Source organism: Salarias fasciatus, chromosome 6 (genome assembly GCF_902148845.1).
Source record: "Salarias fasciatus chromosome 6, fSalaFa1.1, whole genome shotgun sequence".
NCBI classification, from domain to species: Eukaryota; Metazoa; Chordata; class Actinopteri; order Blenniiformes; family Blenniidae; genus Salarias; species Salarias fasciatus.
The window spans coordinates 16452445-16471335 of NC_043750.1; the positions used below are offsets into that span (position 1 = coordinate 16452445).

The following is an 18891-nucleotide window of genomic DNA, read 5'->3' on the forward strand; positions in this document are numbered from 1 at the left end:
AGTTGTCACTGTAAAAAGAAAACTTGGTCTAGTTGGGGAGGGGTCTTCTAATGAGACTTGAGGTTGAATGAGTGCAGTAGGTAAAAGGTGAGTTATGAAACAGTTGAATGTTTAGTCACATACTGTGCTGCACTGTCTCCCCCTTGTGGCTTAAAAATGTGCAAATTCATTGACGTAAAGCTGATCCAGATTTCCAGGTAGCGGGGTTTCATGTCCACTTGTCTGATACCTCAGTATTTGTTTTCAATGAGAATGATGCATAAATACTTGAAGTTGACGTTCTCAGTCAGAGTCTTGGTCTGAGTTACTGTATTTGTCATTATTAAGAGACTTTTTGGTTGTTTTTCTTCAGAAATGCACGCTTTTTTCTTCCAGTTTCCTCAAAATGTAGTGTTGAAAATCGCTGCTGCTGCATTGTACTTAAAAACGACCAGTTGAAATACTGCTATTAAAATATGTGGAACATTTGAACCAACGTTTTGGAGGGATTTTGTGTTAAAATGGCTGGTGGCAGAAAATGAACATTGAGACTGATGTTGAAAAAGAAGTGCATTTATTATTGAAAACTGATAACTTAAAACATCTGAGCAAAAAGCAAAAAGATCTCTCTCTCAAAAAAAAAAAAAACTTTGTACAAATGGTTTACATATAACAACCTTGACTTATTTCTTTTCAGATTTCTCACCAATAGAGTGACGACAAAGTCGCATTAACTAACTAAAAAAAAGAGACAAAATACAATTAATACATACTTCATGCTATGGCAAAAAAAAGGGAATGGTAACCAAGCCAAAGCATTTTGGTTTTCAAACCACAATGCAATACGGTGTAAGGCAAAAGCAGTCCTCTAACTGAAGCGCTACAGGTCCTGTCCTCTACTCCAAAGCAGCTCTGAATGGAACACTAGCCCATGTGTTGTATTTATGCTGTTATTTCTGGTTTTGATTGGTCATAATATTGCAAGACCCGCTCAGAATTTCTGATACAAACGCAAGGGCAGAATGTAAAAATGTAACTGTATGTTTGATCTTATAAAAGGGGTTAAGGTTATTTCAATGGGACGCTGGATTTTTGGTTTAAAAGTAGAGAAGTAAAACAAGAACAAAACCACTGAACTTTCAACAATTTCACAGCAAAATCCTCACACTCCAGCACAACCTATGGGGGCAAAGATCATACATGTGGAAGAAAGATTTTTTTTACGGTTTAAAGTTAACTGTGAGCAAAGACGAGAAGACGGGGGCTGATCCTGAGGCTGTCACAGGAAGAGATGCTCAGAAAACACATTTCAGTGCAACAAGTTCCTCTAAACTTAACCTGGGAAGAACACAATACATGAGAAACTGGAAGATTTAAAAAACTAGGAAGAAACGCAGATTGGGAGATTATTTTTTCTTTTTCTTTTTTTTTGTTATAGATAGGAGGGTCACTCTGGAGAACCAGTGATGGAAGTGAGAGAAGCGGGAAGAGAAGTTGATGCTCAGATGAGAGTAATACTTTCAACAGTGTTGGGTACACACACGCACACCAACCACTGGTTGTGTTTTGTTTTGCATAAATCTCTTCACATAAATAACAATTATGGTTAATTCTCAAAGGGACTCTCACGTGTTATCTAGAAATAGTTTCTTACTAACATTTTATCATCACCACTTTTTTGGGACTTTCAGCATTTAGGATTTTGTCTCAGAGTCTCTTCATCATTCCTGCAAACAAACAACCACGAGACGAAAGGAAGGAAAAAAAAAACCTCCTTTCACCAGTGTTACCACGCAGACGATACAATAAAATAACTGGATTTTCTTCACCTCGGTTTTCCATACATACGAGTCACTGCTGTTTGTCATCTTCAACAGCATCAACAAAATACACCTGCTTCTGGGATTTTTCTACAATCGTTCAGCGAGGTCTCATAAAAACTGTCTTCATTGTGAACGAGAGCAGATGTTAGCAGATGTTGCCATATTTGTCTCTTATTTCTAAACAAATGTGTCACTGGAAGTCTCCCTGAGGTGGCTTGGCTGTATCTCTGGTAAATAACGGCGCGATCTTGTAGCAGGAAAAAGTAAAATATGAAGAGCCGGCAGTGGAAACAAAAGTTGGTGAGACGCTGAAAGAGGATTCCTTTAAATGTCACTTTGAAGTTGGAAAGATGCCATTTTGCTGGGAAGCTCTAGTTGCTGGGGATGCTCTGCAGGTAGGTGAGGATGTGCTGGATCTTCACCAGGCGCTCTTTGAGGCTGGTCATGGACAGGACCGAGAGCTGGTACCGAGGGTCGATGGGCAGGACGGCCAGCAGCCACCAGCAGCAGGCTGGACCATTGGGAGTGGCCTGAAGGAGAGACGGAGAAAGGAAAAGAATTTTAAGCTTTTTTAGCTAAATCAAACAAACAAACAAACAAACAAAAAACAGGTTTGCCAGAGATCTATACGTCGACAGCTCCTGCGTAGCCTCCATCCGGAGATTTGTGTCACTATTTATAGTACAAAGGCTTCATTGTTCTCCTGCCCGCCCCATTTTGGTGTTAAGAAATTATGCGCGAAGAAAAGCTATTCATCCACGGCTCCGCTTCAGACTAATCTGCTCACATAACTTATACATTCATAGGTTGTTTTTTTTTTTTTTTAATCACTTTGAAATAGCACCAAGCTGCTTCTGACTTCCTCTACAGTGTTTAATATTTCAGCACATTCGGTTCCGTGATCGATAATAAATGAAGATCCGTGGCACTGACATGAAATGAAACACGGCGGATCACTCGCAGTGCTCCACACAGGAATGCATGTCTGCATCACAGCCACACAGCTGAAGAAAATCACTTTCCTCCAATTACTGACAGGCTGAGCCGGTTACAAAATGTGCTTACCACTTCCCAGGACTTTAGGTGGATGTCTGCTTTATGTCATTTTTACATAAATGTTGGGACCATTAAGAAAACAAAATGTGTGTAGTGCTCTGTGTTCGACATGTTTAAAAATTACATAACTGTACCAAAGCCATGATTTTTTTTTTTTTTTGGTGTGTGTGTGTGTGTCTGTGTGTGTGCGTGGCAGCATTGGGGATTCTTTTCATGACGCTGCTCTGACGCAACAGGGCCAGTGGGATTAGGTATGAGGCCCCCATTAAGCTCTTTAGCCTATATTGTTAACAGATCCCACTCGCAGTTGTCCTAAGAACAGAGTGGTAATCCCCTCCCGGGCCTCGGGGTGGAGGCTGGAGCCACGGCGCGGCGCACACCTCCACTCTGTGCTGCATTAATGCCTCTTCGGCAGGTGAATCGAGACGCTCCAATTAAGACTGCATTTACACGATCAGCGTCATGTGACCCCATTCAGAGTTTTTGCTCTTAAATCGTACATGTCAGGTCTGCTTTTGGATAAAGCAAGCAGGAGAAAGAGGCATCCATTCAGATATTTTCAGGTCAGATACAGGCCTCATTCATATGAGGAAATGAACCAGATAGGTATCAGATATGTGCCAGTGTGACCACTGTTGAACCAGGCTGATCAGATTCTCTTCACATTGCGTCTCTAATGTTATCAGATCTGTGACCGGCCAGCTTGTTTAGTCACATCATGAAAACACGTGGTAAATAAATGACAACCATGGAGGCAATCTGACGGGAGGACCATTCGGTACATGGGTCAGTTGAGGAGGGCACATGTCTTCTCAGTCTTTGGGGAGAGGACGGAATAATTCCAGCATATGCATAAGATGCAATTACGGCCCTTTTCCTTTCTCCACTGCCTAAAAATCCTGGCAATGTTCAGTAGTAGAAACTTGCTGTGTGGAAATTTAATCTTTGTTTATTTGAGTTCAACAGATATTATAAAATGACTCATTTCTCCCAGAGCTCAAACTATCAACTTAAATCCCACTGAACTGCGAGACAAGCGAACCAGCTGCTGTATGAGGCACACTTTTACAATCTACTGTGATCCGATACAACAGATTTATCATTAGGTGTAGTTTTGCATGAATAATAACCTCAAACCTTGAGGTCATTACCACACCAGAGAGTTCCAGTATATCAGGAAAGTCTCGCACACTACGAATTGAAAAAACTGCATTCTGTTTACAACAGTAAACACAGAAGGGCCACAGCAAGCTCTGCGGTTTAATCCAAACAAACATATCTTTTCACTCAACAAGCTTCGTCAGGATACAGATTAGCTGCCAAATGAGCGGAGATTGGTCAGGGTTTATTAGATCATGAAATGTGAGACACACTGTGTCTGAGTCGTACCTGGATGTCAGGTTCTCGCTCTGGCATTGGTCCAAAGTGCTGCAGGATCTGGTTGTGGAAGCGGATCTTGAGGTTCTGGAACCAGACCCGGGCCTGTTCATACACTTCGTCATGCAGCTCTTGAAGTCTCTCTTGTTCTTCTCTGTCCTCCACCTATCAGGCAGAAATTGACCCGTTAATAGATCTAAACCTCTGGCCTGATTGAGGAACAGCTTCAGGAAGAAAGCTGGTAACATCTCATCTGAGCTTGTCTTACCCTCGTGTCCTCCAAGTGTTCAATGTCAGCAGTGCTGTAACCGTCTTTCATTCCCCGAGACAGGACACGGAAGCGCTTTCCTCCAATAGTGTCCACGACTGAACGTCCATCGGGAAGGAAATGGACACTCCTGATGATCAGCATACAGCCGTAGTCTGCAAATCTGCAGGGAGGCAAACGACGGTTTATTTCAGACCATGAGGTTACTGCAGGTTGCTCCAGTGAACAGGCTGTTGACGTACATAGAAAATCCACGAAGACTGCAGACAACTTTCCTGACTACTGACTCATGCTGCGTAATTTACACACACATAAACATTCTGCATGTGTTGCTTACCCTTTCTGTGGATCATTGATGCACATTCCAAACTGCCGCGTGCCAGTTTCCATGCAGCGGCGGATCATGAGGCGATAGCGGGGCTCGAAGACGTGCAGCGGACAAGGCACAGTGGGGTAAGCCATGGTACACACAAAGATAGGCACATTCTTGGTCAGGCTGTGGAGGGAGGAAGCAAAGAGAGAGGCTGCTTAGACAATTGAACCTTGACATTCGTGGGTAAATATAAACAAGAATAGACGGGACTGCTTACTCAGAAAGCTCTCTGGTCTCTTCCAGGTGTGTTTTAGTCCTCTCTGCATACTCCTGACTCAAATACTGTTTGATTAGCGTGTCCAAGACCGATGTCACCATGTATTTCCTACATGCCAGATACTGGAAAGAGAAAAATATGCATCATTGGTTACAACAGAATGAAAAGAAAATATGCTTACTTTAAAGGCTGGTCTCTTACCTCTTTCAGACTCTCTTTACAGAGGGGACACTGGGGCGTATGATCCAAGCACCGTTCCAGGCAGTTTTTACAGAAGGTGTGGCCGCACGGTGTCGTCACAGGCTCATAAAACAATCTGAGTTCAGTCAGAGATGTGGAAAGATCAGCAGGTTGCTCTGCAGTCTGCCTGTTTGGTCTGATTTACAGTAGCGCATCAGTGTGTCCTCACCTCATGCACAGAGAGCACTCCAGGTCGTTTGGGTCCAGCTGATGCTCAGGAACACTTCTACAGTTTTTAGCTTTGGTTATCTGCTGTTTGGAGCCTGCTGTCAAACCTGAGCAGAGTCGGGAAGAAGGTGTTAGTGTTACACATACACTGCTATAACATAATTAGCAGAAGAGATCAGATTTGAGTTAAAAAGAGGCAAAAAGTAGTAATTAACACACTGTTACAACAGTGATACTATAACATACCTTGTTTTTTATGTTTGCTACTTCCATTGTCCACAACGCAGGGCTCTATGTCCGACACTGACAACTTCCTCTTCAGCAGACTCCCCTTCTCCTGGTCTCCCAGTTGAGGTGCAGAACAAACTCTCTTTAGTCCCTCTTCACAAAAGCTATAGCCATGCACTCGCAGTGAATGAGCTCGACTCAGACCGGGACGCTCCAGACTTTCCCAGCGTTTCTGGATAAATGACAGAAGATGAAGGGTGAGAGGATGATGACAGTTCCTCGACCGGTGATGCAACATCTGCTCTGAATGTACTCATTAGCTGTGAGTCATGATTCGATGTGCCGGTACCTCTTGGTTTTCCAGATGGTGTGCAGAGGCGGCGCGGGCCTGGTGTTGGTGTTGTCTTTGGACTGGGCTCGGTGGTTCAGCTTGAGCATCAGCAGCGATGGTTTTGCTGCGCAGGTGCGGCAGCGTGTTATGAGTCGTTTCCCTCAGGCCGACCTTGACGTTCTTATCAGCCGGGGACAGCAAGTCACACAGGATCTGTAGAAGGTGTTTAGTTTGTCATTTGAGTGGATTTGAACAGATTTCAAGATGCAACACACAGAGTTTGCCGTGAGCGGAACACATTAGAACAATCCAGTTTTACTATAACCATAACCAGGAACAAACCAGATGCCAAGTGAAGGCACTAGCAAACTACTCTGAACATTTACAAACTTCAGAACTGAACTTAATGGACTGAACAGAATGTGACCTCGACTCAAAAAGCTTGATGAATTTTATATAATCGCTTCTAAATAATTTGAGTCTTTAATCACTGGTGAAGCTGTTGAAATTGATTCCAAGTTACGTGAAGATGCAAGATTTCAGGCGTCATCATTTATCTTTCCTTCCCAGCAAGTCTAATCATATGCCAGTCTTTTCAATGCTTTGTCATCACATAAACGGGTCGGGCGGTGGAGTGGTGATTAAGCATTCTCACTCCCAGTGAGAAGATCCATGGTTTGAGCTGGTGCTCGAGGCTTCTCCGTGCAGAGTTTGCATGTTTGTGTGTTGTATTCTCCTGACAAGTTGGCTCAGTGGCTGGATGGATGGCTGGATGTGATCTTGATGCTGCTGTTTGAATTATTTTAGAATGTACAGGGTTGGTAACACTCAGAGAGATCATTGCAGGAGGCACAAACTTGAGCTTTACCGACGCATCCTTTCTGCTAAATGTCTGAGCTGAATAGTTCCTTTTGAAATGAGAAGGATAAGGAATTTAGATAAGCTGCCAAAGCAATTATCCACTTTATTCCCCGAGTGAAAGTATTATATATTCAGTTGCAAAACACCAAACTTTTGTAATAGGTGTGTATTGTAAAATTATGTAAATGTGCGTGATCCATTTATTGTTTAAGTGCGTGTGATTTATGTAACTGCATTGATGTGCTGTCCCCGTAATGCGGTTAGCATCACTTATTAGAGAGTCACAAGATCTGGTCCAACAACATCTTACGTAACTCCGTGACATATGACCGTTGAAAGAGACAGAAAATGAATTATGTTTTATTCTGAGAAGGTAGACAAACAGAGCAAATTTCAGTTTCCCTAAATCATGTGTGTATTTGAAAGAAAGAAAGCAACGGCAACAGCTTTCCTGATCACTGAATAAGAGCTTCAGTCATTTTCCTCAACTGTTTTTAAAACACATAACTGTTGTTCATCGAATCAGCTTCGCCTTCGAGCTATTAAAGTGAAAAATGTTTGTTGGATTTGACATCAACATAAAAGCATTGTTGATTAGTATTTCCACTTCATTTCAGTATAAGTAATATTACTACTAAGATGCTCATGTACCTTGAATCCTTAAAGTCTTAAAGTACAAACACAATCGAGCACGTAACTTACAAGGCCTCCAAGAAGAATGATGTGACCTTAACTGACACTCTCTCAGTTCAGTGAGATGACCGAAAGCAATATTTCTTTTTTTCAAACTGCCAGCAGATGAATCATGACTCTCAAGTCCCTCACCTTTTCCACTTGTCTTTTAGCGCAGGGGAAGTCCTCGTTTACAGCCAGACAGTGGAGGAAGGCTTGGAGAGACTCGTCCACTTGACCCATCTCATGCAGCACCATCGCTTTCCTGAACAGAGCCTGTAAGGGCAAAGAGGAGAGGCTGCTGTTAAACTTCTACTTCAGCATTGATGGTTACTTTAAGTGTCTTCTCTCCCGATTACTCTCTACAGCCACTGTGTAAGTATCTGTGTGCACACAAACATCTTTCCACTTTATAAACAAGGCTGCTGCTGCTGGCAGGAAATCAATAATTTGTACATATTATCTATAGAAATCTTAATTAACATTTTAAAGTTACATAATAGAGCTTAAACGCAAGATGGGTTGTTTTTTCATATTTATATGAAGATTTCAGGTTGAACTTCATACGCATTTCAGTAGAGTATTCTGAACAATAATGTAATGTAACATATCGCTTCACGCGCAAAGCCTGATGAAGCAGAAAGATAATAAAACGATAATTCCAAAATATAGGAAAACAAAGTCATACTTAATAAAAGACAAACTAATTGAAAGTAGCGGTCAATCAAAAGTCTGAAATAGCTGCCAGTCGTTCTTTTAAAATTTTGTCAATAATAACAAATCAACAGATTGAAGCAACATTTTAGTTAGAGAATAAATCACCGGTGCATGTTATACCCTCTGCCTCAACACAGTCGTTCGGTTTCCTGTTCATGATGTAATAGTCATCAACAGCTTTGACCTTAATCATTGCACTTTTCCTCACTACCTTAAAAACGTTTACACATCACTGAAGTTTCTGTTACAAAGCTATAAACAAACGTTTCCTTCCAGCCCAAAATACAGGCCGTCTCAAAAGTAAAACCTTTGAACAAAACAACAAAGAAAACAAGTGAATGACGGAATAAGTTTGTAGCGACGCTAAACTGACCTACAATTCACTAATCATTCACTTCTAATGGTAATCCAGTGACACAACAAACAGGGTGCTGCGTGTAGATCCAAGGGGAGCAGTCTTAAAATAAACCTTTCTTGGAAGTGTCTGGCTGACCAACATATCACAGGAAACTACCTACAGCTGAACGCATGCCAGATCCCAGTGAGTAAAAAGCAATTGTGTCAGCAGACCAAGTCTGGCAAAGCCGCCTTCACTTGGGCACCGACGATGTGACTGGCAGAGACTCTGGTGGAATTACAAACAAATGCTTTAATGCTAAGTTGATTAGTTTGTAAGTGATTTGATTGTTTGGTCCAAAAGTGTAATTCTGGGTCAACCGCACAAACCGCTACATGACTCTGACATGGAAACTGCAGTAAAGTTTATTGCTTACTATGTTTGCATGACTGTGTGACTTACTTCAGCAGAGTAGCCAGAACTGGAACCATACTCGGTGTCCTCCAAAGCCAGACGGTATTGTTTGAGAGCCGTGTACGCTTCCGCCCGAGACAGTCGCGCCGCCATGGTTGTATCGGAATCTGAAGGGACAGCGAGGGAAAGGACAGGCATAAAATAATTGTCACTGACAACAACAACACTTTACATATCAAGATTTTCCTTTCAGCTCTGGAAAGTAGGCAGGCCGTGCAAGTTCTGCTAGCTTACATAACAGAAGAAGCCAACCCAGACATTAAATTGTAATTAGGCCCGACCTGAAGCCTTTTGTAACAGCACAGACAGGTACTGTTTATCTAAGCATAAAGAATATCCTGTAGGTCATACATTACACAACCACATCCCAGCCACACATCAGATAACAACTGTGTGCATCACCTCTCCACAAGCAGCTCAAGTTTTAAAGAGCAGCAACTTGTCAGTGGATTTTTATGTTTATTTCAAATCACAAACTCTACTATGTACTTTAAAAGTGAACAGCTAGTCCTTTCATACAAGTCGTTGAATTATACTTTTTTTCCTTTTGTCATCTTTTATCGGAACAGTTGCCAGAAAATGTATATATGTATGCATTTTTAGGGATGCAGACAATTTCAAACTCAGACATGATGATCCACTCCTTCAGTCACCATCCCTCTGAAGCCATCTGTCATGCACACATGACTGACTCATAACATCAGTACAAAGACTACATTACATCAACAGTTTTATCAGCTTTGCTTTCATAGTGAAGTTCAAATTTCTCAGCGTACTGCATACAATGAATCCTCATGATGTAACGCTTTTTACTGACACAAATAAGGGAGTGGATTCTTTTTCTTTCAATGCAAGACACATCCTAATGCAAACACACCACCGCCGATTTGATAACAATATCGATGAAATGCACGAGGCTATCTAGATATTTCAGTGCTTCTTGAGCCGTGTGCACCACTGTGGAAAAGCACTGTCACAAGCAGGTGGTGTGACTGCATCACTAGCAGTCCACATCTTTGGCTCACTGTCAAGTGGCAGCCTTTCGGGTCAGAACATGATGTACAGTGCTAGTCAGGCAGAACCAGGAAGCTTCTGGAAGGCTCCGAAAAAATGCTAACAGGTTGACGCAGATACCGGCAGTTGTGCAACACATAGTGAGAGTATCATTAGTTTTTTTTTTTTTACTTTCACAACTGGTTTACTGTTTGTTGTTGATACATGTGGAAGTTGGAGCAAGCAATACAATGCTTTTGCCATTACTTTATCTAACTTTTAGCACCAATTCTTACTTATCAGAGTTACAGCTGAGGAACAAGTTCAAAATCAATCAATGGTGTGAAAGGATATCATACCGACAATAAATATATGGTCTTCAATACTTTTGAACAAGTCAGTGTGAGGTCTTTCATAGGATGAAAGAAAACACTAATACCTAAATATCAAGTTTTTATATTACTTAAATTCTTCACCCATTAACACAAACAAAACGTTGTTAGATAAACTCAAATTCTCTCAGGATCTTTGAGTTCATCTGTAACACACTGTATCCTGCCCTTTTTATTCTTCCTTCCTTCCTCTTTCATTCAAACAAATTCAAATTGCTTTGTATTGCTTTTATCTTTACAATGAATGAAATCAACTAAACCAAACCGAACCAAACCAAACATTTGCATAACAAAGGTCAACATGGATACAGCAGAGTACATTGGAAGTTATATCACATTTAGATTGATAGATAGCAATTTAGTTGACATACTGCAAGACAGTATATTTGCAGGCATGACGTGTTCACCACATCTATTTACCCTAACATGAAGTAACGGAAGGTTTTCTGCAGAGGAATCTGACTGATAATTAGAAAAAAAACAAGACAAGAAAACAACCAAGGCCTGCTCCACCTCACAGGCTGAACCCTCAATGCACCTTGACATTTCAGGACGTATTTATACTTTCTAGTTCACAAGGGCAGGGCATGGTACTTGGAGTACTTTCTATGCTTTTATCAAGGACTGTTTTTCAGTGCCCAGTTTTACTGAAGTGATGAGAGTGGAGAATAATGAACAATATTAATTCAATTATAAGAAAAGCTAATCTTGATTATTTCAATTTTTTTCGGAGGATGTGTGATCAGTCTTTGTATTTTAGTCTATGAAGCACCATGTGCCTCTTTGCCACGTCAATTCGATTTGAAATGGTTATTTGGAGGGTGCAGCCTCAGATGAGGTCAGAGGAGGACATCTTATGTGATCACCCACTCTGAGTTATCCTGTTCAGCTGCACCACCACACACTACAACACTGCATATCATTGATATGCAGCCATCACATATGTAACCTGAATTAGTTCATCTGATTGCATGCTGTTATGCATACTGTTATGCAAACTAAATGGCATCCTTGGACCAAATCTATGTGGACCTCCAGGCTGCCCCCACCCTTGCTGACCCAAAAAGAGAGACCTGTTTAAAAACATTTATGAAACCACGGTTTGTAACGACCATGACAATTACAAAATATAAATGCCCTCCCTTTCTTGATAGGTTACAAAACCTGCCCCAATGTGTGTCACGACCTGCCTTATGCAACCTGCAGCCAGCGCGCATGCGCAGCAGTGACATTTCGTAAGCATGGTCTCGAGCAGCCAATGGGAGGACACTGGCTCCAGGACAACACAAGAAGGAACGATGGCAGCTTTCTGAATGTTGGTCAGTAGAACTCACTCCACGTATCTCCTCAGGGGGCAATGACAACAAAGACAACCGCAGGATCATGCTCCAGCGAAGGTGCATGGTTTCCAAACACTATAATAATAATAATATTAAAAAAAACAAGCATATTCCTGTCATGTAAGCACCAGACACGCCTCTCTCTCCTCACAACGTGGATGACAGGGTGTGCTGCTAACCCCACTCACCTGACTGGATAACATCGGTGGCTAGCGCCACGGCTTCTTTGTAGCGTTTTCTTCTGCACAGCGCGTCCACCTCCCCTAAGGTTTTGGACTGTTTCAGCTCGTCCGGGAACCATTTGTCTAAGAGTCCGCACAGAATCACGTTGGCTTTCTCCTCGCCCGACACGGGCTCGGCGCACAGCTTGCACTTGGAGAAGAGCCTCCGTTGTAAACATCTTTTACAGTACGAGTGTCCGCAGGCGACCGTCACCGCTTCTCCCAGGAAGCCGCGGCAGCTGGGGCAGGTGAAGACATGCTCCCCGGAGCCGTCCCCGGCGTCCCGACTCCGGTCGGGGGACGCCTCGGGCCCGCTCACTTTACTCTTAAAGTTGCGCAGGATACAATCCACAAAAGTGCTCAGTTGTTCGGGTCGCGCGGGTTCATACCGCATAGCAACAGAAAACCAGTCGATGGCTTCTTTGAGGCAGTTCTGGGACGCTAGAGCGTTGGCTTTGTGTAGTATGAGTTGATGGTGGTCCTCCTCTTCCTCCTCGGAGACATTGTCCCAGTCAGCTCCGATGAAGAAGGCGCGTCTCTCCTCCGGCCTCTCCTCCACCTGCGACTGCAGTGACATTATCAAACACCAGGGCGGGAATAATGTTATGAAGCTGCGGGGTTTCTTTTGTTGGCGTTTCTATACATTTCTGTAGCTGCCGTGGTCCTTGACAGCAGTAGTGAGAGGACTTTCCCGTGGAGACTCGTCCGTTACGTAAAAGAAACGCTATCACGTGACGCCCACACTCGTGCTCTGATTGGTCGGGACGCCTCAGTTACAAAACCCCGTGCTGGAAAGTTTCGTAACCGCGGAAGAGACGCAGTCAAGTTGACTGTCAGAAGTGACTGCGACACAGTTCAAGTCTACTTTAAACTTCCCCTGCGCTCATACCAAATTCACCCTCCAGTTAACTCACACATTAACACCGTCGTCTCTCCAGCTTCGGTCATCTCGGTGATTAACAGCAGCAGCAGCAGCTCTTGAAAAGTGCGCGGAGTTTTTCCCAGAAGTCACATTCAGTGCTGCTTGTGTAACGCGATTTTGTAATCCCTCCAACTTTCAATTTTACGTAATTTATTTGATCTTCCATAACTGTTTTTTTTTTATCTATCATACTGTAAAAATCATCCAAGAGCATTACGTTATTTCAGGAAATAAATTCAATTGCTGTGGGTTTTGTTGATATGTAAAGGGGTGGATCGTTCAATAGTGGGTCACGTAACACATCTGTATAGTCGTGGAAAGGCTCATGAAATTTAACATTCTGTCATCAGAAATATACATTAAATTTACTTTCAGCCATAGCTCACCAGAGAACTGTCAAACTAATTTAAGTTAAGGCAAAAAAGAGGCAAATTTACTTATAGAGCACAATTCAGAGGCAATAAATCAGTGCTTCAGGAGGAACAAAAGAAGAACATTAAGAGGTGATTAATCTTAATCTTGAACGATTAAGATTAAAAAGGCGGATTAAGAAGGTCATAAAAAGGAGAACAAATGTCTTAAAAGCTTTATTAAGATAAGAATAATAGAGTAAGTAAAATCTGTTGGTTGATGGAACGCCTGAGTAAATAATGTTTTCAGGCCTGATTCAAAAGAGGAGATTGTGTCAGCAGTCCTCAGGTGTTCAGAAAGCTTGTTCCACAGCTGAGGAGCAAACCAAAAACACCAAATAAGCCTCCTCATGAGGACTTCAGGGGTCTGGATACTATATCTATTTATCAAATAAATCTGATATGTATTTATATTCAAGACGATTCAAAACTTTATGGGACAGAAATAAGATTAGGAGGTCACTAAAAATGATCCACACAGCACCATTTTTGTAAAGGTGACACAAAACACACAGAGGAGCAGAAGGGCAAATTTCTTCTTAAGGTTGTGAGTCAGTAAGATTGTGATTTCTTAAAACTTGGCATAAGATAGGAGGAAAGGCTTTCAGGTATATATCTGCACAGAGATACATGAGTTTTGCAACCAGGGTGAATTGTGCCATATGTCCCACCTACATTTCAAATAGAACTGTGTTCTGAACTTGGAGCAAACATGGAAAGAGACATCTATTCTTACCTGAAGGTAATTGGGTCACACATGAGTTGCAGCTGACCAGCTACAGTATTTGTATCTCTTCAGTGCAAAACAGCTGTTGCTTGTCTGTATAGTCTTTGATCAACTCCTCATGGATCACATGCATCCATATGAATGCAGTCATGCATACTGGATCTTTGGCCTACAGTTAATACTAAAGAGAGAGAGTGAGAGAGAGAAGCTTATTTTTAAACCTGCTAACTTTTAAATGTTTATTGATTTCCAGTGAAACACATAAATATATAAATAAACACTTAGATCTGTGAATATACACATGCCTGCATTTCAAAGCTTAAGAGATGGCTTGAGGCCTTTTCAAACTCCTCACAGCTGTGTTTACTTAAGCAAGTGGCCAGCCATTGATTCATCACCTTGGGTGAGTGTAACAATAGGTTCACGGAACTTCTTGGGAAGTTGTTGCATTTTCTGTTCTTGGAAGGTCCTTATGTAGTGTTGTTGCCGATATGATATTAGGCAGTCCTTTAGCTGTGGGGCCTTGACGATTGTGAGGGCACACTGCTCTCTAGCGGCCAATGTAATTTTTTGTTTTCTGTTCAAAAAGAAAACTATAACTCTCATATTGTATGATGTGAATATATAGGTCGTAATTAGAACACTCTGATCATTGATAGGGCCAGAAAATTATCACTTACAAAGGAATAATTTGTGAACGAATAAACAAAGCTGGATGGCAATTATGGCTGCTTATTTAAAGCAAATGAGTAATATTATTTGTTTAAATCGGATCTATTGAACCAACATGCAGGCAGTGATTTGAGCAGTAGTTACCATTTATATTCAAAAGTGGTTAAAATGATATTTGTCCCCACATCTTCCTTAAGACCTTTATTATTACTATTATTATTTTTAACAAACTGTCTTGTGCTTGTGGGCCAGAAAGGATGAATATGGAGATCTGCACTTGACCTGCAAGCCACTATTGGTGAGATAGGTGAATAATTCTTTTGCGTGTGAGGAAACAAGCAAAGAAGCAAAAAAAAAAAAAAAAAAAAAAAAAAAAAAAAAATCGTAGATATTCAGGACTCAATAGTGACAATAGTAACTTTTTTTTTTTTTTTTTTTTTTTTAATTCATCAGTCACTGTGGCTATGGCCTACCAAAAAGTTAGGAGCCACTCACTGTTGCAGAGCCAGAGTGGGGGCAAGGGGGCGGTCGCCCCAGGGCCCACAAGGTCATAGGGCCCCGTTTCATGTGATGTGTTCACATTTACTCGTAAATAAATTATTATAATACAATGTGCAGTGTGTGCGAGAAGGTATACGCATGTGAGTGTGGGCTCCAATTTGCCAATTCTTACATTACGACTGTCCATGAATGCGTCAGAGCTGTAAGCCAGCGCTGATTGGCTGTGCGGTATTGACGAGTTTTTTTCTTTTGCACTTGATCTGAACTCTTTGGAGGGAAGTTAAACAGTATGCTAAACACTATGCTAGCCGCGGTACTACCCAAAAGCTAACATCGGAGCCACTGGTGAGTCAGTGAAACCTTCAAAAATATTATCTTTATCAGAATGCCGTGGTCTGAAACACCTGCCTATTTGAATGTGCCTTGTGTACAAGAAACCTCCGATTCTATTTTTTTCTAATATACATGAATTCCAAAAGATATAGATAGCTGTGTCTATATCTATCTGAATAGATTGTGTAATTTTAGACCACCTGTGTTCATTTTATATTTAAGCTGGATGGTACAGACGTAGCCCGTGACGTTTTATCTGAACTTTCAGCACCATGGACAGCGGACGCTCGGAGATTGACAGCTGTCAGGCTGCATTTGTGTGTATGTGTGCGTGCGTGTGTACGTGCATATGTGTATTTGTTCTTCAGAGCAAGTTTGTGAATTGGTTTGTGACTTTATTCTGCTATCTGAGGCATATAGGTTTGCTTGGCTCAATAAAAGTGAGCATTAGTGTGTTGTTTGATGGTAGGATGAGGTATTGTTTGAATGGTAAAATTACTGTCATAAGGGCCCGAGAATGCTCCACCCCCTCTGTACTGAGACCCACGCTCCGCCTCTGGCCACTTAACATTTTCACAAACATTTTTATTTCCAGCTTGGATTATCATCTGATTAGAGGTGATTACTTTGTTGTCATTTATTATCAAAACGAGTTTTTTTTTTTTTTAATCCCTTTTAGATATGAAGAAGATCAGTGAAAATATTTTGTGAAACAACAATTTAAAGTGAAGAAAAAAAAGTGTTGGTGGACGGAAAACCATGTACACTAAAAAGCCTTTAGGGGGCAGTGTTGAGCTATGAAAGACTTGCGGATTGTTTAGTGACACCTGGCGTTTGGCTGGACTCAGTTCAGGACCACAGCTGCTCATGTGTCCCAAACCTTCAGCTTCTATTGAACATTCTAGTTTCCCCTCACAGTCCAATAGCGCGCACGTGAGGCTGATTGGTGACTCTAAATTGTGTCTCGGTGTGACTGTGAGTGTGAGTGTGTGTGGTTGTCTGTCTCTGTGTTTGACCTGGGGTGACCTGTCCAGGGTGTAACCTGCCCCCGCCGGTAGTTAGCTGGAGTCTTTACTGTAATTTACATGATTGTAGTAGATTGTACACATCTTGATCTTTGTAAAATCTGTATAAAACCGAAGCACTAATATGTCATGTTTACATACACAAGTGTCCAAACTGATATCTTTTTCACTGCTCACAAACTTCCGCTCTCACCTCTGGAATTGCTGAAACGTGGAGATACGTTGAGGAATGGTATGAGGTCAACCGCTGAAATATTATGTGACTTAACGTTCATTCTTTTCCATGTTGACTCTTAAAATACGGTCTTATCGCGATGACATACCACCTCTGTTGCCACAACAGTCCTGCAAGTGCTCAATCGGAGCAATCCAGTTCACACAGACATCCATGACCCACGGTTCCTTTCTGCTATTTGGCAGGTCTGTGGGATTTCTTTTCATGGATGTTGGGGGAAAGGGGGGGAGCTTCTGCTTTCCCTGCAAAATATGAAGCGATAAACAAGACGCTAAAGCAGGTTAGCCCTTGAGCATCAGACAGGCCTGTCAGTTGTGTAATGGAGACAAATGACTGTGCACAGGTAAATGCTAGAATATGCATTGTGATGTTATGCAATTACAGAGTCTGCCTTCTGTCAGGGCTGCAACTATTGTCATTTATCTTAAAGACGGGGGCTGTCAGGCTGATGCTTTCTGCTTCCGAAGGACAACACAAATTGAGTTCTCGGCTCAAAAACAGGATGTGAATTAAAATTGGATCAAAGATAATGTAATGAAGTTTTTCTCTCCCCTATGACAAACTAAATACTGCATTTTGGTAAATCCTTGTCAAATCCAAGGCAGGACACACACCGGGGATGGCTCGCATTAATATTCATTTATCAATGTGGGAAAACTCTTGTGCTCGATTCTCAACCCAGGGAGCAGGAATGCAGCTCCGCTGCTGACTCTTGTTCAGCCTTATCTGTCTCTGCATAATCTCTCCGAGGTGTTGGGTTCTCAGGAAAAACACACACACAAGTACGTGCAAAAACATACCAGCGTTTGAAGTGTGTGGGCTAACATACACACACAAAAAATTCCATGACCTCAGAGGACATTAACTCACATTAATTTACGAAATACTTGCTCTCACTATAGCTAACCAAAGCAAATCAAGACACGATTTACTCTTGTATCCATTTATGTATGTTTTGCAGCACAGTGAAGTCGTGGTGAGAATTCTCACCTGAGAGCAGCTCGCAGCTGAAGTCCAGGTTGGGTTTAAAGGGAAAAGTTTGCATGTCATCATATTGTGTTTTGGGGTTTTCAAGTCCAAAAAAGTGAGTGATACAGCTCTACAACTCCCTGTAGATGTGATTAAGAGTGTGTGTGTGGTATCTGTCTCTGTGTTTTCCCTGTGATGAGCTGGTGACCTGTCCGGTGTGTGTCCCGTATTCACCCTTAATTAGCTCCATTGCTCTGGGAGACTCAGTAGATGCGAGGAGTTCTTTTCCAGACTTATTTGACATCGACTCCCAATAAGATGATGACATAAAGTTATCTTTTCCCGCACCACGACCACAGCTGAACCATCCACACAAACGTTGGAAAAGAACAGCTAAAAATATAAAGAACACTGTCTTCAGGTTTATGTTATTGAAAGAAAGAGTGGAGACGAATCTGTTGAATGTACGTGATGATTCGAAAGGCCAGCACATGCGTAGGTATTAGGTTTCGTCTGTATTCATTCGGGAGGCTCTGCTTAATCTCAGTGTCACACTCCAGCAGAGGAAAGGGTTTGGGTCCAAAAGAAAAAAAAGAAAAAAAAAGAGGTGAGCAAGTATGCCAGCAAGAAACGTAAATGCGCCGTACAGGCTCGGTGCTTTTCACAGTCAAGTCAACACTTGTTTCAGCTGTCACGCTGTATGACTATGGAAAGTACTCGTCCTTGAGTTTTGGAAACACACACACGGCCCTGCTATAGGGATCATAATAACACTAATGTTTGGATAAAAGAACAGGACGAGTACAGCACGTGGGAAAGACGCGCCTTCCCGCTAAAGACGGCTCCTTCTCACTTTGCCGAGCGATTAAAAGCATAAAGGGGTCCCATTAGCCTGCGCTCTGACTCCTGGACCCCCCTTTTCCCTTTGCTGCATGACTGCTCTCCCCCATGTCGAGCCTGCCCTGTCTGGCCATGCCAGCTGTGGTTACAACAGACCCCATTGTCTTCGGCTATATGAAACTGTTATGTA

At 42.1% G+C, this 18891-nt stretch overlaps 1 protein-coding gene across 1 annotated transcript; it reads right to left on the reverse strand.

Moving 5' to 3' along the window:
• Positions 1 to 534: 534 nt before the first annotated feature.
• Positions 535 to 12778, reverse strand: lonrf1 (LON peptidase N-terminal domain and ring finger 1). The gene is made up of 12 exons (XM_030093990.1): positions 12035 to 12778; positions 9110 to 9228; positions 7747 to 7869; positions 6079 to 6273; positions 5748 to 5961; positions 5503 to 5608; positions 5295 to 5409; positions 5094 to 5215; positions 4841 to 4999; positions 4504 to 4666; positions 4248 to 4400; positions 535 to 2332 (listed from the first exon to the last, which is right to left on the reverse strand). The coding sequence occupies exons 1-12, from the start codon at positions 12642 to 12644 to the stop codon at positions 2174 to 2176; spliced, it is 2238 nt and encodes a 745-aa protein (XP_029949850.1). The 5' UTR covers positions 12645 to 12778; the 3' UTR covers positions 535 to 2173.
• Positions 12779 to 18891: the final 6113 nt, after the last annotated feature.